Source organism: Bos mutus, chromosome 26 (assembly GCF_027580195.1).
Source record: "Bos mutus isolate GX-2022 chromosome 26, NWIPB_WYAK_1.1, whole genome shotgun sequence".
NCBI classification, from domain to species: Eukaryota; Metazoa; Chordata; class Mammalia; order Artiodactyla; family Bovidae; genus Bos; species Bos mutus.
This window is the reverse complement of record NC_091642.1, coordinates 5,896,785-5,920,393: the sequence shown is the minus strand read 5'-3', so window position 1 is coordinate 5,920,393 and position 23,609 is coordinate 5,896,785. Positions and strand designations below refer to the sequence as shown.

General features: G+C 44.1%; 1 protein-coding gene across 1 annotated transcript in view; it reads right to left on the bottom strand.

Moving 5' to 3' along the window:
* C26H10orf90 (chromosome 26 C10orf90 homolog) overlaps nucleotides 1-23,609 on the bottom strand; it is a 248,405-nt gene that overhangs the window by 209,588 nt on the left and 15,208 nt on the right. Inside the window, exon 2 of the mRNA XM_070363612.1 lies at nucleotides 2,836-2,908. Within this exon, the coding sequence (XP_070219713.1) occupies nucleotides 2,836-2,908 (73 nt within the window). The remainder of the gene's footprint in view (nucleotides 1-2,835; nucleotides 2,909-23,609) is intronic.

Genomic DNA, 23,609 nt, shown 5'->3' with positions numbered 1-23,609 from the left:
TACCTATAAGGCTGGATGCCCAGAAGCCAGGTTTCTAACATCTGACCTTGCCTCCTGACCTGAGATGACCGACTCAGGCTTGAGCCTGAGGATTTAACTCAAAGACACAGGCTGCGAGAGTTAGATCCAGTTACTGTATCTCCCATGTCTCCTGAATTGGCAGGTGGATTCTCTACCGCTGAGCCACCTGGGCGTCCCTCTCCCCCAGGCGGATTCTCTACCGCTGAGCTGCCTGGGCGTCCCTCTCCCCCAGGCGGATTCTCTACCGCTGAGCCGCCTGGGCGTCCCTCTCCCCTACTGCATTAGCGCACATAAAATCCATCTTAGCACTTTCCACCAGTGTCCCGTGCAGCTTCTCTTTAACAGAGGGAAACGACCTTGCGGGAAGACGCAGAGGGCATGAGTGTCCCCTCACAGCGTCAACTCCCAACCGCACTCGGTACCCACACAGCCACTGACTCCAGCAGAGACTCGCCCTGACCTGAGCTGGTCTCCTCTGAGTTCTCCTCTGAGAACTCCTGACTAGGCCATGCTCCTGAGTTCTGTCCTTGGCCCACTTAGTGCAATTTTAGCAAGAATCCCACTGGGTGAATCTAGAGGACATCCCCTGCCCTTGATATCTGATCAAATTCCTCTTCCCTCACCTGTCAAGTCACTTTAGCCAAAATCCTCCCTACTCCTGGCATTTCCTCCTCAGAGATCTTCCATCCACTGACCCCCTCCCTGCTCCTTGGCTGTAAATTCCCACTTTTCCTTGTACCTGGAGTTGAGTCAAATCTCTCTCCCCTCCTGGAAGACCCCACTGTCGCAGACCCTCTGAACAAGTGTCATGAGTGATTCTTTCTTCAGCAACTCCTCGCCTTCTGCCTGAATACCCAAGTTTTAAGACTGCTTCTAATGTATTCTTCCAGAATGAGAACTTTGAAAATATAGATAGATCTAAGAGGAAACAAAGAAATCCAGGAGACAGGCATCTCTCTCCTCACCCAGGCTTGTTCGGGCACGTTCTCCACAGCCCCGACTATTCACCTCTGGCCTCAGGGCCCACTGGAACTTGCTTCTAAGCCATTAAACTGCCGATCGCCTCATGAGCAGGCTATGCTTGTCAGCAGAGCGAGAGCACGCGTGTTTTAGGCAACCTGCCGTGCCGTGCTCAGTTGCTTCAGTCGTGTCCGACTCTTTGCAACTCTGTGGACTGTAGCCTGCTGGGCTCCTCTGTCCATGGGCTCCTCCAACCAAGAATACTGGAGTGGGTTGCCATGCCCTCCTCCAGGGGATCTTCCTGATCCTGGGATCGAACTCGAGTCTCTTATGTCTCCTGTGTTGGCAGGCAGGTTCTCTACCACTAGCACCGCCTGGGAAGCCCCTTTAGGTGACCTAGTCCTCAGGAAAAGCAGACGGACGCACCTGTGAGAGGCATCTGGATCTGACTGTCCTCCCAGGCACCTCTGAGTGCCCCACGGAAATGTGGCGACTCCCAGACTCCCCGTGGCGTGGTGGGAGCCAGCGTGCTTCCCGAGCGTGCCACCCACCCCAGCAGAAGCTTCTATCCGTAGATTCACATTCTTACTACAGGCAATTTCTGGTTAGGTTTTTGAAGGATCCGCACTAAATAGCTGCCACTACTAAAGAATAAGCTTATAAGCCATGCTTTGGGGGCTCCAGGAGGATTACCTAGGAAAGCTCCTTTCAAATAATATTTTTGTCTTGGGTTGACTATGTCAGTTAAGGAAAGGATTTCAGATCCTGATACCTTTGATACAGGCAGGCAGTGAGGGATAATGAAAAGAGAAGCTACAAATGTGTGTGATCACATACACAGACATTTATACCAACTCATAGGCCACACTTACCACCTAAAATTCAAGTGGAGATTAAAAATTAAATTTGTCACATGAAAAACAGTTCTCTCAGAATTTATTCTTGCTGCTGCTAAGTCGCTTCAGTCATGTCCGAAATCTGTGCGACCCCATACAGGGCAGCCCACCAGGCTCCCCCGCCCCTGGGATTCTCTGGGCAAGAACACTGGAGTGGGTTGCCATTTCCTTCTCCAATGCATGAAGGTGAAAAGTGAAAGTGAAGTCGCTCAGTCGTGTCCAACTCTTCGCGAGCCCATGGACTGCAGCCTACCAGGCTCCTCCATCCATGGGATTTCCAGGCAAGAGTACTGGAGTGGGGTGCCATCGCCTTCTCCATTATTCTTGCTAGAGTCTCTGAACTGAAATATTCTATTAACCCAGCAGTCTTATCACAAGACCATTGGAAATTTGACTTATACCCACGTGACTTCTCTCGTGAAAGGGAGTAAGAAATCTTATTTGCGTGCCATTTACATTAACAAACTTAACAAAGTTAGGGACTGGAGTCATCCCAGTCCTAGTGTTTCTACAGTTGAATGCCTATGAATTGACCCTCCATAAAAAAATGATTTATGAGCGCACGGATACTGTGCCTATATTTAAATTGCACCCTCTCCAGTTCTGAGAAGATTCTGTATTTGTCCCATTATTCATTCTTGCCGGAACTGTGCTCCACGCTGGCCTAACCCCCTCGCACGCTCAGTGATCTGGGGTAATCTCGGCTTCTGAAGGCACTACCTAAGGCAACCGATATTTCTTCTGCATTGTTTGTTTTTTCAGAGACTGCCAGCCTAAAAGCCTGTGTGTTTGGAAATTCAAATCAGCTTCAAATCTTGTCGGAGTGGCTGAGCTCTCATTTAATGTTGGCAGGGAGGCTGGGCTCCAAAGCACATTTCATTATTAATAAAAATAAAGGCGAGAGAGAACAAATAGAGGCTTGGAGGGAGTGCCACCCGGTCAGGGGCGAGTTCTTTACCTGCATTTGAAAGACTCTCCTTTCTTTCCCAGGCAGAGTGATCTCTCGGGGATGAGAAGAGCCGACTGTGGATCTGGAAGATAAACAGAAACCTTTTCAGTTTTATATTCTTATTTGCCAGATATATAATCTTCAATAATGTATATTACTATTTTTAAAAAAATCAAGAAATGTCCCTAGAATCTCTCCTTTCTCCCAAAAAGAACTACAGATTGTAATGAACATACTTATTTCCATTTTCTTCTGTGTTAATTCTGCCAGTGGAAAAAAAGATATTTTTCTTTTTTTCCTGCTTGTGGTTTTTCTGAGTATAGAAGAAAAACATTTTTATTTTTATTTAAGTCATAGTTGACTTATAATATTGTGTTTCAGGTATACAGCACAGTGATCTAGTTACACATACATATATATATATTCACAGGAGGAGGGCACGGCAACCCACTCCAGCATTCCTGCCTGGAGAATCCCCATGGACAGAGGAGCCTGGCGGGCTACAGTCCATGGGGTTGCAAAGAATCAGACATGATTGAGGGACTAAGCACAGCGCATATATTCACATACATATATATGTGGATGTGAACTGACTCACTGGGAAAGACCCTGATGCCAGGAAAGATTGAAGGCAGGAGAAGGGGCCGATAGAGGATGAGATGGGTGGATGGCATCACCAACTCGATGGACATGAGTTTGGACACAACTGAGCAACTGAACTGAACTGATATATATATACATACACATATCTTTTTATATATATATGTATTATATGTATTGGAGAAGGAAATGGTAACCCACTCCAGTATTCTTGCCTGGAGAATCCCGTGGACGGAGAAGCCTGGTAGGCTACAGTCCACGGGGTCACAAAGAGTCGGACACGACTGACCGACTTTACTTACTTTAATATATGTATACGTATACTTACATATCTTTTTCAGATTATTTTCCCTTACAGATTATTACAAAACATTGAGTATAGTTTCCTGTGCTATGCAATAGGTCCTTGCTGATTATCTGTTCTATATGGAGTAATGTATATATGTTAATCCCAAACTGTTAAATTATCCTTCCCTGCTTTCCTTTTGGGTAACCATAAATTGGTTTTCTATGTCTGTGAGTCTCTTTCTGTTTTAGAAATAAGTTAATTTTTATGAGTAAGTAAAGGGTGGGTTTCTGATGATTGCAAAATTCACAGGGAGGAAGCAGGGAGGGAAAAAAACTAATCAGTGAACATGGATTTTGCTAGTAGAACAACCACATCTCATATTTCTTTTCTCTCCCAGCATAGTGCTGAACGGGTGTTGAGCTAAAATAGGACATTCAATAAATATTGATAAATTGATTAATCATGAGCCATCAAATTTCAGGAATTAGCCTTCAAGGCCCAATGAAAATACGATTAATGTATACAAAAGCGGTCTGCTGGATGCAAGCTTGATCATGATGCTGCCTTCTCTGCCAAAAGACAAAGGTGTGTAAGTTTATTCTGAAAGCACTTGGCTGTGAGTCTTTCAGTTCTAGTTTATAAGCCTCTAATCAGACTCCAGAGTACCTGCTCTTCATGGGACCTCCCCTTGTGCTCACCATCCTTCTAAATATCTAATAACCTTTCCCCAAAACTGAAGAATAACTCTTCAAACCGCCCCCCTCTGACTGTGATCTTATCCTGAGCCTAAGAGGCTGGATCGGCCTCTCATTCTGAACCCAGTTAGCTGCTTAGTCCCAGGGTGTGGTTAAGCTTCTCCGTGTATTCACATCCCTATTTTGGCCTCTTCACATGCCCAGCATCTGGGCCATAAGTTTGGAGACTGCAGATGGGAAACTGCAGGCAAACGATTCTTCTCGTCCAAGCAGGAGCCTGGCCTCTGAGAATTTACAGAGAAAGAGAAAGGTTAGGGCAGGACCGGACTGCGGCTGGGCTGAGATAGGGAGGATTAAGTAGTTACACAGCATTTTCTGACACTGTCCAGGCTCTTCCTTGAGCCTAACTCGGCCACTGACTATTGGCAATGTGATTATTAATTGTAATAAGCATAAGAAGAACTGCTGATGGTTATTGAGGTTTCACATGGGCTGGTGCTGTGGTCTGTGTTTTCCATACAACATCCCATTGAATTATTACAACTCTTAGAAAGATATGTTGCTCTCAGCCCAGCTGTGGCAGCTGAGAAAGCCATAGCTAAGGTCCCCCACCGGGTACCTGGCGACACAGCCAGGATTCAGAGCAGGCTTGTCAGACCCAAAGCATTTCGAGCTTTTAGCCAGCATGTTCCAAACACTGCTAGTGTCATAATTCGAAAACACAGACGCATCCCAAAGTTCACAGCAACACTTCACAATAGCCAAGACAGGAAAGCGATCTAAGCGCCCATTGACAGAGGAATGGATAAAGAAGATGTGGTTTCTTTCTTTTTAATGGAATATATTAGCCATAAAAAAGAAAGAAGGAATGCCATTTTGCAGCAACATGGATGGACCTAGAGATTATCACACTGAATGAAGCCAGTCAGAGAAATACTGTACAGTCCCGCTTATATATGGTCAGTCAGAGAAATACGGTACAGTCCCGCTTATATATGGTCAGTCAGAGAAATACGGTACAGTACGGCTTATATACGGAATTTAAAAGGATTATACAAGCGAACTTATTTATAAAACAGAAATAGACTCACAGACATAGAAAACAAACTATGGTTACCAAAGGGGAAGTGGGGAAGACTAAATTAGGAGTTTGGGATTAACAGATACACTATTGTATATAAAATAGATAACTGATAAGGATCTACTGTATAGCACAGGGAGCTCTACTTAGTATCTTGTAATAACCCGTAATGGAAGAGAATCTAAAAAAGTATATATATACACACATATGTATAACTGAATCACTTTGCTGCATAGCTGAAAGCGACGCAATACTGCAAATCAACTGTATTTCAATAAAAACTTTTTCAAAATGAAAAAAAAAATTTAAGTTTTTAAAACAAAAAGAAATACTGTTACTGTGATTATTACAGAGTATTATTATTTGGCTGTTTGACTGTATTTGGTGTGCTTATATAACCGTCACATTTGCATACGTCCTTTTCTCAAACTTGGCATAGACGTGTCATACGAAACACACAATAAACTTTTTAGAAAGGAAATAAAAGTGCAGGACAGTAGACATGAGGATGGAAAGCCATTTAAAGCCCAAGCAGAAGAACTGAGCTCCCTCTCCGCTGCTTCAAACACACCAATCTGGGGGGGAGGGGTGCAGAGCGACTCTGGCCCTGCAGAGATTTTAAGCTTCTTCTCTCTAGAATCGTTGTCTCATATGGTTCTTTTAAGAAAGAGTTTTCTGTGTATTTTTGAAAGTAACTCCATCAAGTCTTGAAAGTCTTGCTACCCTGAGACCTGACTCAGAATCAGGTCTGCCCAGCAAGCCCCCTGTGCGTCATGTGACCTGATCGAGGGCCCAGCCCCACAGTCTGTGAAGTTACAGGTACTGAAGTGTGCTGGTTCCAACCCATCACGGCTTCTCTCTCACCCAGGTCTGAGCGGCTGGCAGTGGACAAGCTGGCTCAGCCACACAGCCCTCTGTAAATGCCTGGCTCCTCCGAAGTCTGGAACTTCCTTGCACAGGCTCGGGCATTACAAACCCAAGAATTCCCAATAGCAGGGTGATTCAGGAGCCTCAGTCATCATCTGACCCCAGGTCTCAGTCCAACAGCGACGTCCTGGACACACGCGACTTTGGCTACACTTTCCGAGGGTTGCTCTTTGAAATCCCTTCATACAGAAGGCGCACTTTCCACTGCCTTTAGGACAGAGCATCAGAAGAACCCTCTGTGGTCCACCCCCACTGGTCTCTGTGCATCCTGGCCAGGCGAGCCGTGTGAGCTTCCCTCCTGCCCCTGAATCAAATCCTGTCCCGCACCACGGGTCCTTCACCCCGTCCTTCCATCTGCACAGTGTGGTCTTTCCCTAGTCCTGTCCTCTAGATCCTGCTCACATGACCTGCTCGTGTGTCTCTCCAGACACAGCGCTGAAAACTCAGTTTCTGATCTGCAAGCTCTTGCAGGAGCATCCTTTTCCTTCAGAGCACTTAGCTTGCTTTGTAAGCACACATCGACTTCTATGAACCCACAGCCGATGCCTGCTTCTCCCCTAGACTCTAAGCCCTCTGAGAAAAAAATTATGTTTCCCTCACTTGCTGGTGTATTCTCAGCTCCTAGTATAGGGACAGACACAAAGTGGGTTCTCAATAAATATTTATTTTACAAAAGGATAGGAGAATTAATCAGTCAGTTAATTAGCAAAAGCAAAGCTTCTTCTCCAAGTTAAGTTGCCCAGAAGCCTTTAGAATCCACTGTCCCATCTCCTTGGATCTCGTGCACCATCAAGGGTTTCCCTCGTCCTCTTCAATTTCAACTTTTGCCCTCCTCAACACTTTTAACCACATCCGAACTTTGCTTTTTTATTTTTTAGTTGAAGTAGAGTTGATTTACAATATAGCGTCAGTTTCAGGAGTATATAACAAAGTGACTCGGTTATACGTGTGTGTGTGTGTGCATGTATATATTGTTGTTTGGTCACTAAATCGTGTCCAGCTCTTCTGTGACCCCATGGACTGTAGCCCACCAGGTTCTTCTGTCCATAGAATTTCTCAGTCAAGGATACTAGAGTGGGTTGCCATTTCCTTCTCCAGGGGATCTTCTCAAATCAGGGATCAAACCCGTGTCTCCTGAATTGGCAGGCGGATTCTTTACCACTGAGCCCAGGGAGGTCCATACATACGTATATATGGCCTTCATGGTAGCATTAGTCGCTCAGTCGTGTCCGACTCCTTGCGACCCCTTGGACTGCAGCCCACCAGGCTCCTCTGTTCATGGAGTTTTCCAGGCGAGAACACTGGAGTGGATTGCCATTTCCTTCTCCAGGGGATCTTCCAAACCCAGGGCTCGAACCCGGGTCTCTCGTATTGTAGACAGACGCTTTACTGGCTGAGCCGCCAAGGAAGTCCTAGGTTTATTATAGAATGTGGAATACAGTTCCCTGTGCCATACAGCAAGCCCTTGCAGTGTATCTCTTTTGCGTACAGTAGTTTGTAATCCCCAACTCCTAATTTATCCCTCTCCCCCACGCCTCTCCCCTTTGGTAACCATCAGTGTGTTTTCTATGTCTCTGAGTCTGTTTCTGTTTTGTAAATGAGTTCATTTGTATCGTATTTTAGATTCCTCCAAAATTCTTCAGTCTCAGTTGAAGAATGAAACCAAAAATCTCCCTCCAGAAACACACGCTACCTTTCTCCTTTCCCCTTCCTGCTTGCCCCAAGCCGTATTGAAGCAGACGGCCACACTCTCCATCCCACTGGAGGCCTCAGCTCAGCACCGCCTGGCCTCAGCCACTCCGACCTAAGACCCTGGAACTTGAGGCTGTGCTGCCCTGGCCCGGGCCGGCCGGCAGCAGCGGACGTCCTGTACCCCGGCCCCTGGGCAGGTGCAATTCCTGCACATCATCCCAGCGCGTCTCCGCCTCCCTCTCTTCATCACCATCTCCTCCTCCCTCTCCCCACCACCTCCAAGGAAGCCTCAGAATTCTTGCCAAGATCACAACGTCCCAGCAGCCTTCTCCCTCCACAGTATCGCCAGTCATGTGATAAAGCAAATTTGGTCACGTCCCTCCCCAGTTTAAAACCCTCAGATTCCTAATGAATTCCAAATAGAATTGGGGGGGGGGGATAAATTTGCAAATTTGGGATTAAAACATAAACACTACCATACATAAAATAGATACCCAGCAAGAATAGCACAGGGAACTATATTCAATGTCTTTTAATAATCTATAATGGAAGAGAATATAGAAAAAGAATACATACATTTAGATGCATGTGTAACTGAATCATTTTGCTATACACTTGTAAGTAGGACATTATAAATCAACTATACTTCAATAAAAAGGGAAAAAAATCTCTCTATATATAAAGTCCTACTCACAGAGGACATTTCTGCCGTGTGATTCATCATGACAGAATACTGGGACGGATCTAAAATTTCCTACAGCAGCGACTGGCTCTGTACCTCAGAGCATGTGTGTTAATGTGTCCGTTAACATTATAACAATGCTCAAAATCCATACTACAGACTCCACACCTGCAGACATAATAACATATCATGGCGACCTTGAATGCTATGCCAATTTGGATATTATTTCCTAAATGATGGGGAGGCTTTGGTGATTTCTGAACAAGGAGAGTCAGCGCCTTATGTTCAGTTCTTATTAAAGCTTCATCTTGTGTACACGTTGCAGTACAGCCTTGTCTCTGGAACCTTGACGCGTAAGCTGAAATCACCTATTGCCTATGTAAGGTGCTTCCCTGGTGGCTCAGATGGTAAAGTGTCTGCCTGCAATGCGGGAGACCCTGGTTCGATTCCTGGCTCAGGAAGATCCCCTGGAGAAGGAAATGGCAATCCATTCCAGCACTCCTGCCTGGAAAATCCCATGGACAGAGGAGCCTGATAGGCTATAGTCCATGAGGTCGCAAAGAGTCGGACACGACTGAGCGACTTCACTTTCTTTGTTTCTTTCTTTATGTAAGGTGCAACGTTTTGCAATTGATTTTACCAAGTCTAACATGTGATACATTTATTTTTTTAATTCCCTTTATTGTGGTTAAACCCACCCCATACAAAATTTAGCATCATAACCATTCTTAAGTGTACAGTTTACTGGTGTTAAATACATTCACATTGTTGTATGACCATCACCAACATGTAGCTCCACAATTCTCTTAATCTTATAAAGCTGAAACTCTACACCCATGTAAACAATAACTCTCCCTTCTCCCACCCACCAGCCTGTGGCAACCTCTTTCTGTCTGGACGGCTAGTCTAAGTAGCTCATGAAAATGGAATCGTATAGTATTTGTCCTTTTGTGACTTGATTATCTCACTTAGCATAATGTTCTCAAGGTTTATCCATGTTGAACACTATGTCAAAACTTTCCTCTTTTTTAAATTAATTTTATTGGGGTATAGTTGGTTTACAATGTTGTATTAGTTTCAGGGATACAGCAGAGTGAACCAGTTATACATATACATATACCCATTCTTTTTTAGATTCTTTTCCCACATAGGTCATTACAGAGTATCAAGTAAGCTCCCTGTGCTATAGAGTAAGTTTTTATTAGTTATCTATTTTATATATAGTAGTGTGTATATATCAATCCCTAGCTCCCAATTTATCCCTCCCTTGCTTCTCTCTTGGTAACCATAAGCTTACCCTTCTTTTCTAAGATTGAATGATACTCCATTGCACATAAACACTACATTTTGCTTGTTCATTCATCTGTCAACAGACACACTTCCATGTTGCTTCCATGTTTTAACTACTGTGAATAATGCTGTAGAAATATCTCTTTGAGGTTTTGCTTTCAATTCTTTTTGATATGTACCCAGGGGTGGAATTACTGAATCATATGACAATTTTATTTTTAATTTTTGAGGAACAAACATCCTGTTATTTGCAGAGGCTGTACCATTTACACTCCCATCAACAATGCACAAGCATTCTAATGTCTCCCACACCCTCACCAACAATTATTATTTTCAGGCTTTTTTTCCCCATAGTTACCATTCAAACAGGTGTGAAGTACTATCACACTGCAGTTTTTCTTTGCGTTTTCCCTAATGATTATTAATGCTCAGCCATCTTTTCTGTGCTTATTGGCCATTTAGACGTCTTCTTTGGAGAAATCCTTATCTAAGTCTTTGCCCACATTTGAACTGATTGTTTATTTGTTCTTGAGTTTTAGGTGTTCTCTACATATTCTGGATATCGTTCTCTCATCAGACATATGATTTACAAATATTTCCTCCCATTCTGCAGGTTGCCCTTTTACTATGCTGATATCATGCACAAAATTTTTAAGTCTTCATAAAGCCCAATTTGCCTATTTTGCCTTTTGTTAATTATGCTTTTTGGAGGTATGTTCAAGAAATCATTGCTAAATCCCACGTCTCGAAGGTCTCGCCCTGTTTTCCTCTAAGAGTTTATGGTTTTAGCTCTTTGACCCATTCTGAGTTAAGTTTTATATGTGGTGTCAGATAAGGATCCAACAGGAGTAATCACTGAATGGCTCCTCCCTCAGCCCAGTCAAGACTTTATCTCCTTTAGGTCTTTGAAGTCAACGGTGTGTTATTTAGTGAACAGCAACAGTAATTTATCAAAGACACCCAATAGGGGGAAAGATTCAAGGTCTCTTTGTCACCTCTGTTCCCACAGGCTGCTGAGCCTGGGGTCACAGGTGGAGCTGAGAGCTCATTGCATGCCAGGCAATTAACTCATTGGATCCTAAGACAGTTTGGTGAGAGAAATATAATTACTATCTCAATTTTGCAAAGGTGGAAATTAAGGCACACAAAGGGGAAATAAATGGCCCAAAGTCACACACACTGAGTAAATCAAGTGAAGAAGCCCAGACTAGAACCCAGCAATTAGAATGACTCCTTGGAAGTGAAAAACTATGACCAGGATCAAGCACATTAAAAGAATCACGGTATCTCACAATCATAGGAAATGCTCCAGTCTGCAAATCTCCTTCATGCACATCACCTCATCTGGACTCTCCAAAGTCCCTGAGAAGCTGCCAGAACACACACTGGTGTTTTTTACACAGAGAAATCAAGACCCCGAGAGAGTAAGAGACATGAGTGCCCAGGAGCGGGACTGTGGTGGCTCTGGCATCTACGAGAGCCCCTCTGAGCCTGGTCTGGAGTTCTTCCACCTCGTCTCACCACCTGCCTCCTGTGGAGTCCCACCTACCAGCAGAAATTCTGGGGTCACACCTGACACCAGCTCGGATACTGATCACACTGACCACAGATAGATCTATGAATTCCCCTGGGAGCCTGAAGTTGGTTTGAACAACGTGGGTACAATAACACGGGAGACTTCCACTTATATGAGACTAAATACTCTACAAAACAACTTCCACATTTTCTCACTCACTCCTCCAAAGTCCTACCATAATATCTGTGCTCTAAGGAACAAATGTATTATTGTCTTTTGCTGGATTTGCAGTTTACTGACTTTCCCTTCAAGACATTGGAGTACTCACTATGAACCCATAATCCCTGATGTGCAATTCTAAAATCCCTGAAGCTCTGAAATCTGAGACTTTTTCTCTCTGAGTTTATAGAAAACTAATCTTGACAGCAAAACCTTACCTGAACTAACCCGGGGCTATTTATAATGTTAATTTATTTCATTTAACACGAATATTCATATATTTTTATTGGAGAAACATCAATTAGCTTAATTACGGGGTGCTACTCAGATTCCATTGGGAATTTTATGCAGGATCATCTTTCTGAAATAAAATTGAAAGGTCACTATTGACTTAGTTTGTCCCCAAGAGTTTTGGATGGAGAAGACTGTGGATGGGGACCACAGACATTTAATAAACTTACCGTCCCTGGGATAGTGTTTTCCAAATGCCCCTCATGCAGTTTCCACAAGACATATGTTATCTCTGCTTATATTAGACACGAACTCTGGGGTGTGGAAAGATTTGGTAATTCAAGGAGCTACTAAATGCCAGATTCAAAACAACTAGAATGTCATGTTCTCAGCATTCCCCATAGAAGTGTGTGTTTGTGTGAGTGTGTGTGTGTGTGTGTGTGTGTGTGTGTGTGTGTGTAGAGGTGGGGAGGTAGTTAGAGATGATTCACGGGTTTTGTGAAGCATTGAGCAACTAAAACAGAGACTGAAACTTCATAGATCCCAAGAAAGAAAACAGAGGAGAAAACAGGAGTTTCCAGGCCTACATAGAACCCCAGCTCCACTCTGCCTCTTCTGAACACCTGCCGGCTTGGAACAGAAAACACAAGACAGTCTGAAACTACTTATATCCCAAGTTGTCAAAGATCATGGGTGGATTTGGCTGGCAAGATGCCAGAATATCCTAAGATATCCTAGCTTAGGATAAAGATAGGATACCTTTATCCTATCTTCTTTTTAAGATAAAGGTAGACATTGGCTGGAGTCTACCAACAGAAAACCAAAAAGAGGACCCTTTCTTCTCAGCTTCCCAGTGCCTTCTCCTGAGGATGCAGGAAGTCCCACTAAAGGGCAGATAACAAGCACGAGGCATAGATGGTTCCAGGTTGGACCGGCAATGGGCTAAAGCAACCTCTTTGGGATCTAGCGTGCACTCTTCATGGCTAATTTAGACACGATTGATCTTCGCCAGTGCTGCGTGTCTGTATTCAATCTTCTGAACTCTCTTCTGCAACAATAATTAATGTCGGAGCAGTGTATGGATCAACGGTGTGTCTTCTGGTTAATGCAACCCTGCACCTATAATAACTCAAAACTGAGATTTATCACTCTGCCATGATTCCCTCTTCACGCTTCATCTCTTCATGTTTACATCTGGTTTAACTTTTTCTAATCTGAAATAAATCAGCATGAAAAGCATTAGATTTTTCATTTAGATTCTCAATTGCCTTTTATTATTGAGATAATGCCCCTTATCTGATTGCAAATGGTGGTACCATTCCCTTGTGAGAACCTTAAAAAAAAAAAAGCTACAGTTCAACCTTGGCATCTCTCCTTGCTTCTCCTTCACTTTGGTTTTTCAAGGGTGGTGTCTGGAGGAGGGGTTCTGGCTTGAAACTGAGACAAACAAGGATATAAAGACCATAGATCATTTCAACCGTTCCTCCTCTTTTGAGACTCATGCAGGAAGAAGGCCTCCCCCGGGTGCCTAATGAGAAGTGGGCTTTGGTGAGTTCACTCTTCATTTCGCCGCCCGTGACTCTGGCCCCCGTCAGTCTGCAGGGATAAATGGGGCAGCAATGATGGAACACTTGGCTGGAGACTTCTACGCAAACATCAGGCGTGCAGGGCAAGTACAGCCATGTTACAGGCATGTTAATCACCCAGTTACAAAGTCAGATTTGTGTATCAGAGAGGTAGATTTCCCCCGACTCCTTGAGCTTGCCTTTCAGCACGTTCTGTTGTGTTTTATCGTGGGCGACGTTTTTCTCCTAACTTTAAAGTGGGAGCTGATGATTCCAGAAACTGAATCCATTCCTTGTATCTGGTAGAAGCTTCTTCTTTCCTGGTAATTGTTTATTTTCCCTGTCCGCTTTCCCTCAGAGGCCCGCGCTGCTTGAAACACTTTAGCACAGGACACCACACAGTGACTCTGACTTTGGAACACCTCAGAAAGCTCTGAGGACCCAGTCGCCCACTCAGTCCTACAGCATTTCACTCAATTGCTGTCACTTTCCTTCTTTCACAGAAAAAGAGACAAAGAAGAGGGAGAAAAGGACAAGGTGTTTGCTGTTCTCTGGCTCACCTGTTCCCAGGAACACCTCCCCTGAGCTTGTGGGGAAAGTTCCTCCTATCTCACACTGGTGGCTGCTTTTTTATGACTTTTTTAGCCAGACTGACAGAAAGCAATCTAAAGGGAGCATTTTAAATAGCTGATTTTCACACCTTTTCAGAATGACTTGGTGAGAAATAGCAGAATAGAGTCCTTCGAGCTTAATAATAATAAGATGCCCTACACAGCAGTTAGGGCTTCCCTGGTAGCTCAGCTGGTAAAAAATCCACCTGCAATGCAGAAGACCCCAGTTTGATTCCTGGGTCAGGAAGATCCACTGGAAAAGGGCGTGGCAACCCACTCCAGTATTCTTGCCTGGAGGATCCCCATGGACAGAGGAGCCTGGAGGGCTACAGTCCATGGGGTCGCAGAGTCGGGCACACCTGAGGGACTGAGCACAGCACAGCAGTCACCCGGGGCCAAGCACTGTGCTGGATGCTGCCCGGGCATTAGGAGTCTCCATGGCAACACAGGAAGGAAGGTACCACTGTACTTCCAATTGAATATGACATTTAATATTATTGTTGATAACAATATCAATAAATTAATATAATAGACCCACAACCATAGGAAACAGACTTATGGTTACCAAAAGGGAAAGGGCAGGGAGGGATAAATTAGGACTTTGGGACATAGTAACATATACATAGGAAAGTTATGTCCAACCTAGAGAGCATATTCAAAAGCAGAGACATTACTTTGCCAACAAAGGTTCGTCTAGTCAAGGCTATGGTTTTTCCTGTGGTCATGTATGGATGTGAGAGTTGGACTGTGAAGAAGGCTGAGCACTGAAGAATTGATGCTTTTGAACTGTGGTGTTGGAGAAGACTCTTGAGAGTCCCTTGGACTGCAAAGAGATCCAACCAGTCCATTCTGAAGGAGATCACCCCTGGGATTTCTTTGGAAGGAATGATGCTAAAGCTGAAACTCCAGGACTTTGGCCACCTCATGTGAAGAGTTGACTCATTGGAAAAGACTCTGATGCTGGGAGGGATTGGGGGCAGGAGGAGAAAGGGACGACAGAGGATGAGATGGCTGGATGGCATCACTGACTCCATAGACAAGAGTTTGGGTGAACTCCGGGAGTTGGTGATGGACAGGGAGGCCTGGCATGCTGCAATTCATGGGGTTGCAAAGAGTTGGACACGACTGAGCAACTGAACTGAACTGAACTGAACACACTACTATTTGTAAAGTAGATAACCAATAAGGACCTACTGCATAGCACAGGGAACTTTACTCAACATTTTGTAATAATCTATAGGGAAAAGAATCTGGAAAAGAATATGTATATATATATATATGTATATGTATATATCATTGCACTGTACACCTGAAACTAAGGCAATATTGCAAATCAACTATACTTCTATTTTTAAATAAATAAATAAATACTCTCTTCAAAAACTATAATATGATAAACAACAAAGCATTACTGAACTCTTATGTTGAGCCAAGCCCTGCCTCAAATTTCCATCCACCACTTTCTCCAGTCCCCACGAATGCCCTAGATTTCTTAACTCCAACCTGTATAGAAATCAGCTGATGCTGAGAAAGGTAAGAGTTCACATATAGTCCAAATTAATAAGGGGCAAGGGCAGGATCAAAATCCAAGTTTACACGAGTCAGGGCCCAAGCCCTCAGTCCTCTGATGTCTGAACAGAACATCATTTATTGCATTAAGACGCCAAAGTTCTAACAGAAACTAACGAGAGACACCAATCATCACATACTGTGTGATTTCAGCTACAGAAGATGCTGACCAGGGAAAAATAAAGTGGCAGAAAGCAGACCCATGGTTGCTAGGGCTGAGCTGGGGGGAGGACGTGGAGTGCAAAGGGCACAAGGAACTTTCTGGGTCAGTGGAAATGCCCTACATCATGATTTGGAACTGGGTATATAACTGCACACATTTGTCAAAACAAAATGAAGTGCACAGTTATAAAGGTTTGAATATTAATGAATGTAAATTACACCTTAATAAGGATGACTTCTTAAAACATACCATGAATAAGCTCCAATTTATCCTAAAGTTTCAGTTCAACATAGAGGTAGAGAAAACTGATGGGACCTTGACCTCAGGCATCTCACCACCCAGTTAGAGAGAACTGTCTTGGGCATCTGTAAGCTCAAGTTCATGCAGGACCACCAACCATGGCCCTGGGCCCTCACCTTGACGGCCACGTGCTGGTTTAGTGTTACCATCTTGGACTGTTTTTTAATTGTTGTATAATATACACAATACTTTGGCCACCTGATGAGAAGAGCCGACTCATTGGAAAAGGCCCTGATGCTGAGAAAGATTGAGGGCAGGAGGAAAAGCAGGCGACAGAGGATGCAATGGTTGGATGGCATCACTGACTCAACGGATGTGAGTTTGAGCAAGCTCTGGGAGACAGTGAAGGACAGGGAAGCCTGGTGTGCTGCAGTCCACGAGGTTGTAAAGAGTTGGACACAACTTAGCAACCGAACAACAACATACACAACATAGAATTTGCCACAGGAAGTGCCGAAGCCCATGAGGTTAAGTACATTCAGCACGTGCAACCATATCCTATGTCTGTCTCCAAAGCTTTTCCATCTTCACAGACTGAAACTCTGTCCCCATTAAACAATGGTTTTCCATCCCCGGCTCCAACCAGTCCCTGGCAGCCGCCATTCTGCCTTCTGTCTCTGTGAATTTAACTGCTCCAGGGGCCTCAGGGGAGTGAAGCCAAACGATGCAATGCCCCCTGTGCCTGGCTTGTCTCACTCAGAACAAGGCCCTTGGGCTCAGCCACAGCACGGGTGGGCTGCTTTCACTGCCATGGGGTCTTTGGACGCATCCAGCTTTTTGTGTTGATGTGGCCCAACCTTCCCATTTTTCCTTTCATGGCCTGTGCTTCGGGTATTGCCATCTAGGTTTTTTAAATACCTTCATCTGTGACCTTGTGCTTTGTGTACACACCTCATGGGACAGTGGATCATGCATGTGTGCATGTGTGTTGATTGCCTCGCTGTTCCACTCACAGAAGGTCTTCAGGCACGCCTTGGACACAGAATTTGGGTGAACCTACAATGTGCAGGACTTTGACGAGACTCAAAGGGAATACAAGGCAAGCAAATTACCCTAAGATCAAGTAAGCAGAGGGCTGACAGCCCCCACTGGAACCAGACTTACTTCTAATGCAGGAAGATGGCTATGGGTTTCTGAGAAATACAAATGACCGAGCAACTCTATTGAGACCAACTGGGACCCGGGACCCTTTGCTGCAGTGCTTGGACCTGGACAAATGTCTCCTCAAGCAACCAACTACAAAGAAACTATAAGGGACTAAAATAACTGTATTGGGGCAAATTATGGACAATAAGATACAAAAAGACCAAAAATCCAATTGCCAGTTCTGAAGTAGTAGTAGTTGCTCAGTCATGTCCAACTCTTTGTGACCCTGTGGACTGTAGCCCACCAGGCTCCTCTGTCCATGGAATTCTCCAGGCAAGAATACTGGAGTGGGTTGCCAACCCTTCTCCAGGGGATCTTCCCAACCCAGGGATTTAACCCATATCTCCTGCATTGCAGTCAGGTTCTTTACTGCCCGAGCCACCAGAGAAGTTCTTCTGACGAGCTAGGGGCAAAAGCAGAGTACTGTGCATGCCAACTACTCTGGATACCACCAAAGGCATGGGCAAGCCACCCCTCCAGCCTGACCCATGGACACACCATTACCCTCACCCCGTACAAGGAATCAGCTCACATATCCCCTTAGGGACTGAGCAAGGGACCCTTACACTTGTTCTCATTTGCCGCTGCTGCAGCAGGAGCCCCATAAAGCCTTGCTTGAATTTTTTGTCTGGCCTTTTACCAATTTCTTTTTTTTGAACTTTTTGTTTTGTCTTGGGAGTACAGCTAATTATCAAACACATTGTGATAGTTCAGGTGGACAAAGAAGGGATTCAGCCATATATACACATGTATCCATTCTCCCCCAAACTCCCCTCCCATCCAGCCTGCCACATAACGTTGAGCAGAGTTCCATGTGCCATACAGTAAGTCCTTGTTGGTGATCCATCTTAAATACGGCAATGTGTACATGTCCACCCCAAACTCCTGACTATCCCTTCCCCAACCCTTAAACTAAACTGGTAACACCATCATATCTGTTCTTACTTCTGTTACAGCCCTTCCTAGCCACACACTTATGCTGAAAAGAATGGCCTAGAAGGAAAGGAAGAGATGGGCAACCACAGTCCCCTTTCCTTTAGGTCCTTCCCTACTCATCAGTAAAGTGAAGTAGAGAGTATTGGTAAAATATGATTATACCAAGGAATGAAATTAAAATCTGAATTGGTTTCTGCAGAGTTTCCATTGTTCTCGAAAGAATACATATATGCATGGATGAGATTAAAAAATAAAAACGGTATCATTTCAGTAATTTCACAGATGAGTTCAATGTTTTCGTATTTGTGTGTATTTGTGTTAAAACTGGCATCATATAATACAAAGACGAACAGTAAAATTTATGGTAATAATTTAAAATTTTAATTGTTTTTACTTGGACTAACCTTCAATAGCAAATAAAAACCATCATAACAAATCAAGAAAAAGACCATGGAAGAAAGGAAAGAGACATATTTTAGAAACTTAAATGACTATTTTCCCCAGATTGTTTAACTTGGGGTCCACACTTTCATTTTGTACTGGTCCCCGCAAATGACACAGCCAGACCTGAGTGAGGGGCCATTTATTGTGGAAGTATTGCATAGAATTAGAAAACAATTGCTTCTTAGAAGGAAAGCTATGACAGACCGAGGCAGTGTATTAAAAAGCGAAGACATGACTGCTGCTGGAAACGCGCCAGGAGCGCACCCCGGGCGGGAATCCTGGTTGGTGGGAGCTTGTTAGTTCCTTGTTCCTTACCAGGACCTCCTGTGACCCACGGCATGGTGGTCACTCATAGACCTCCCACAGTACTTCTTCATCCCATGTGGACTCCTTCAAGGACGGTGGAGCATCGCAGCTTCCCTTAAACCTCGCCTGGGAATGCTACTGAGATGTTCATTGATTTGGACGAACTTGATGGACTTAAAGCAGACGAATATATAGGTGAACTATAAAGAAAGCTGAGCGCAGAAGAATAGATGCTTTTGAACTGTGGTGTTGGAGAAGACTCTTGAGAGTCCCTTGGACTGCAAGGAAATCCAACCAGTCCATCCTAAAGGAAATCCGTTCTGGGTGTTCCTCGGAAGGACTGATGTTGAAGCTGAAACTCCAGTTTTTGGAGAGCTGACTCATTTGAAAAGACCCTGATGTTGGGAAAGATTGAAGACTGGAGGAGAAGGGGACGACAGCGGATGAGATGGTTAGATGGCACCAGTGACCCAACGGTCACGAGTTTGGGTAAACTCTGGGAGTTGGTGATGGACAGGGAGGCCTGGCGTGCTGCGGCTCAATGGGGGTCGCAAAGAGTTGGACACGACTGAGCAACTGAACTGAACAAAAAAACAAACGCTGTTCAAGGACACTGAAAGAACCCTGATGTTGAAAATCAGATCTGTATTGTGAGCAATGCTTAGAAATCCATGAGTTGACACATAGTATTACGCCTATCATCCTTGTAGTTCCCTCAGTGAAATATGTTGCGAAAAGCTCTTCCTTCGTGGTATAGATTCATGAAGAAGCTAAATAGCATGAATCCTTTACGTTGACAACTGTGAATTTAAATCTCCTGTGAATCCTATGTGACAACCACACATACCAACATGATTTACTAGTATTATACCAATATTTTTAGTCCTACTGTATTTCAACTAAAAATGTCACTATACAATGGTACATGAAGTCAAGACACAAAATCAGGGCAAATACAAAATATTCCATCCTTTGAGAAAGGGAAAAAAAAAAAAAAAGCAAAGACACGACTTTGCTGACAAAGGTCCATATAATCAAGGCTATGGTCTTTCCAGCTGTCATGTACAGATGTGAGAGTTGGACCATAAAGAAAGCAGAGTGCCAAAGAATTGATGCTTTTGAACTGTGGTGTTGGAGAAGACTCTTGAGAGTCCCTTGGTCTGCAAGGAGATCCAACCAGCCCATCCTAAAGAAAATCGGCCCTGAATATTTATTGGAAGGACTGATGCTGAAGCTGAAACTCCAATACTTTGGCCACATGATGTGAAGAACTGACTCATTTGAAAAGACCCCGATGCTGGGAAAGATTGAAGGAGGGAGGAGAAGAGGATGACAGAGGATGAGATGGTTGGATGGCATCACCAACTGGATGGACAAGAGTTTGAGCAAGCTCCGGGAGATGGTGAGGCACAGGGAGGCCTGCTGTGTTGCGGTCCGTGGGGTCCCAGTTAGTCAGATGTGACTTGGCAACTGAACAGCAGCACTGCACAGGAAGTCTTCAATCTTTGTTCCTGTGACCGAGGGCTGGCACAGTGGGATGCACGTGCTGGGCTCACAGCTCAGCTTCCGTCCTGGGTGTTACATCAACAGTGAGGAGCAAACGGTGACTGAGCCCACACATCTCCTGTGCACCCTGGGCCCCTCTTCATGTCCATTAACTCACACACCTAAACCACCACCGCTGAACAGGCTTCCTCTGAAACCATAGAGTGCCACAAAGCAGCTACACTGGAGAAGGCAGCACTGTCCAGAACTCATTAGCAAGGAGCTGAGCACATCTGTGGCTAAAATTCTGAGTTTCGTGAACTTCTTGTCAATGGAGGGCTGGACCAGAGGCTCTGAGCCCTCCGCAGGGTAGGGCCCACCCCCTCGCCCCTGGGTGCAGTGGCTTTCTGGGAAGAGGCTTCTTGTCCTCAGTACAGAACGGCAAGCAATTTGTTGTCTGCTTTAAGAAAATCATGCCCTCATTTTTGTCTTCAGCCCTGTTTGTTTCTCTGATACATTATTATTCCTAAATTCTGGATATTTTCTAAGACACTCCTTTTTGGAGCTGTCTCCAAGTCTTCTCTGGAAGAAGAAGGGATATAAATTAGACTCACAGAGAGAAAATTAAATAATTTCTCTATTAGGAATTTGATTAATGAAAAGGGAAGCAGGACTGACCTCTATTTTGGAGCATCATTTTGGCAAACTAGAGCTGATGTCTGTCTGTCTATTCATCTATCTGTTGATCAGTACAAAATGAGTGACTGTGGATGGGAGCCTAACATACATATCAAATCAGAGGACGCTGTGTTCCGTGCCTGAAGCCATCAATCACCATTCACTCTGGCCTCAGGTTTTCAGCTAAAATACACTTTGTACGCTTTTGTTCACTCATTCACTCACTCACACACATGCTCCACAATGTTTCTTGAAGGCTGACCTGTTGCTAGGGGCACAGTCATGAGCTAGAACAGATAAGGGATTCCTTTTCTTATGATGCTCCTAGATAGAGGTTCACACCTGTGTTTCTTCAACTCCAGGGCTCCTATGATTTCCCTCTTTGCACAGATACAAAGGTTTTAAATGTAGTACAGTAAGCAGAATACTCACATGCCCCAAAAGTTCTCTTTCTTTTGAGTGTGAATAGAACCTGTAAACACGATGGGCTATCATTGCTACAACTAAATTACGTTATATCGCAAAAGGGTCTTGCAGATGCAGTTGAGGCTGTTAATCTGTTGCTGTGGAGCTAATCCAAGGGAGATCATATTAGGTAGACCTGACCTAATCAGATGCATCCTCAAATGAAGTCAGAGGGATTCAAAGCAGCATAGACTGTCCTTCTGACCTTGAGGAAGCAAACAAACATGCTGTGAACTGCGTATGGCCAGAACAACACGACAAGGCCTGAGGACAACCTCGGGGAGCTGAGTGTGCCAACCGAGACCCATCAAGACAATGGGGACTTTAGTACTGCAGCCACAAGGAGTTGAATTCTGACAATAACCAGGGATCTTAGAAGAGGCCTCTGAGCTACAGATGTGATCACATCTGTAGAGGAACTCATCTGACACCTTGATTCAGCCTGGAAAGACCCTATACAGAGGGACCAAACTGTAAAATAATAAATAGGTATTGTTTCAAGAAACTAAGTATGTGATCATTTGCTTTGCAGCAATAGAAGAATAACACAGATAGATATCTGCCCAGATTGTTTGAGACAGGAATACTAGATCACCTTACCTGCCTCCTGAGAAATCTGTATGGAGGTCAAGAAGCAACAGTTAGAACCGGACACGAAACAACAGACTGGTTCCAAATTGGGAAAGGAATACGTCAAAGCTGTATATTGTTACCCAGCTTATTTAACTTATATGCAGAGTACATCATGTGAAATGCTGGGCTGGATGAAACACAAGCTGGAATCAAGATTGCTGGGAGAAATATCAATAACCTTAGATATGCAGATGGCACCACCCTTATGGCAGAAAGCAAAGAGAAACTAAAGGGCCTCTTGATGAAGGCAAAAGAGCAGAGTGAAAAAGCTGGCTTAAAACTTAACATTCAAAAAATGAAGATCATGGGGAAACAATGCAAACAGTGACACACTTTATTTTCCTGGGTTTCAAAATCACTGCAGATGGTGACTGCAGCCATGAAATTAAAAGATGCTCCTTTGAAGAAAAGTAATGACAAACCTAGACAGCATATTTAAAAACAGAGACATTACTTGCTGACTAAGGTCTGTCTAGTCAAATGGTTTTTCCAGTAGTGATGTATGGATGTGAGAGTTTGACCATAAAGAAGGCTGAGCACCAAAGAATTGATGCGTTTGAATTGTGGGGTTGGAAAGACTCCTGAGAGTCCCTTGGGTATCAAGGAGATCAAACCAGTCAATCCTAAAGGAAATCAATCCTGAATATTCATGGAAGGACTGATGCTGAAGCTGAAATTCCAATACTTTGGCCACCTGATGTGAAGAACTGACTCCTTAGAAAAGACCCTCATGCTGGGAAAGATTGAAGGCGGGAGGAGAAGGGAACGACAGAGGATGAGATGGTTGGATGGCATCACCAACTCAATGGACAGGAGTTTGAATAAGCTCCAGGAGTTGGTGTTGGACAGGGAAGTCTGGTATGCAGCAGTCCATGGGGTCACAAAGAATCAGACACAACTTTGTGACCTAACAGAACTGAATAGCCAATCAGAGCTGAAACTACGTATGATCCTACATGAAATTGGTATTATCTCATAAGTAAATAAACAATTTCCTCAGTTAACTTATACTGAGCACAAGGAAACAAAGAAACAACTCCCTTGGACTGGAGAACGCTGATTGATAATGCATGTGCACCACCACAGTGGAAACACTGAAACATATACTATTTCACACGACATGGGCCGGTCTTGCTGATCTGGCCTCTGCCAAGTATACCTGGCCTGTATATTATAAGATACACGTGACGAGCAATACTTTGACATAAGTTCCACTACATTATGAAAATGTTTAGCCATTATTTCTTCAAAACTTTTCCG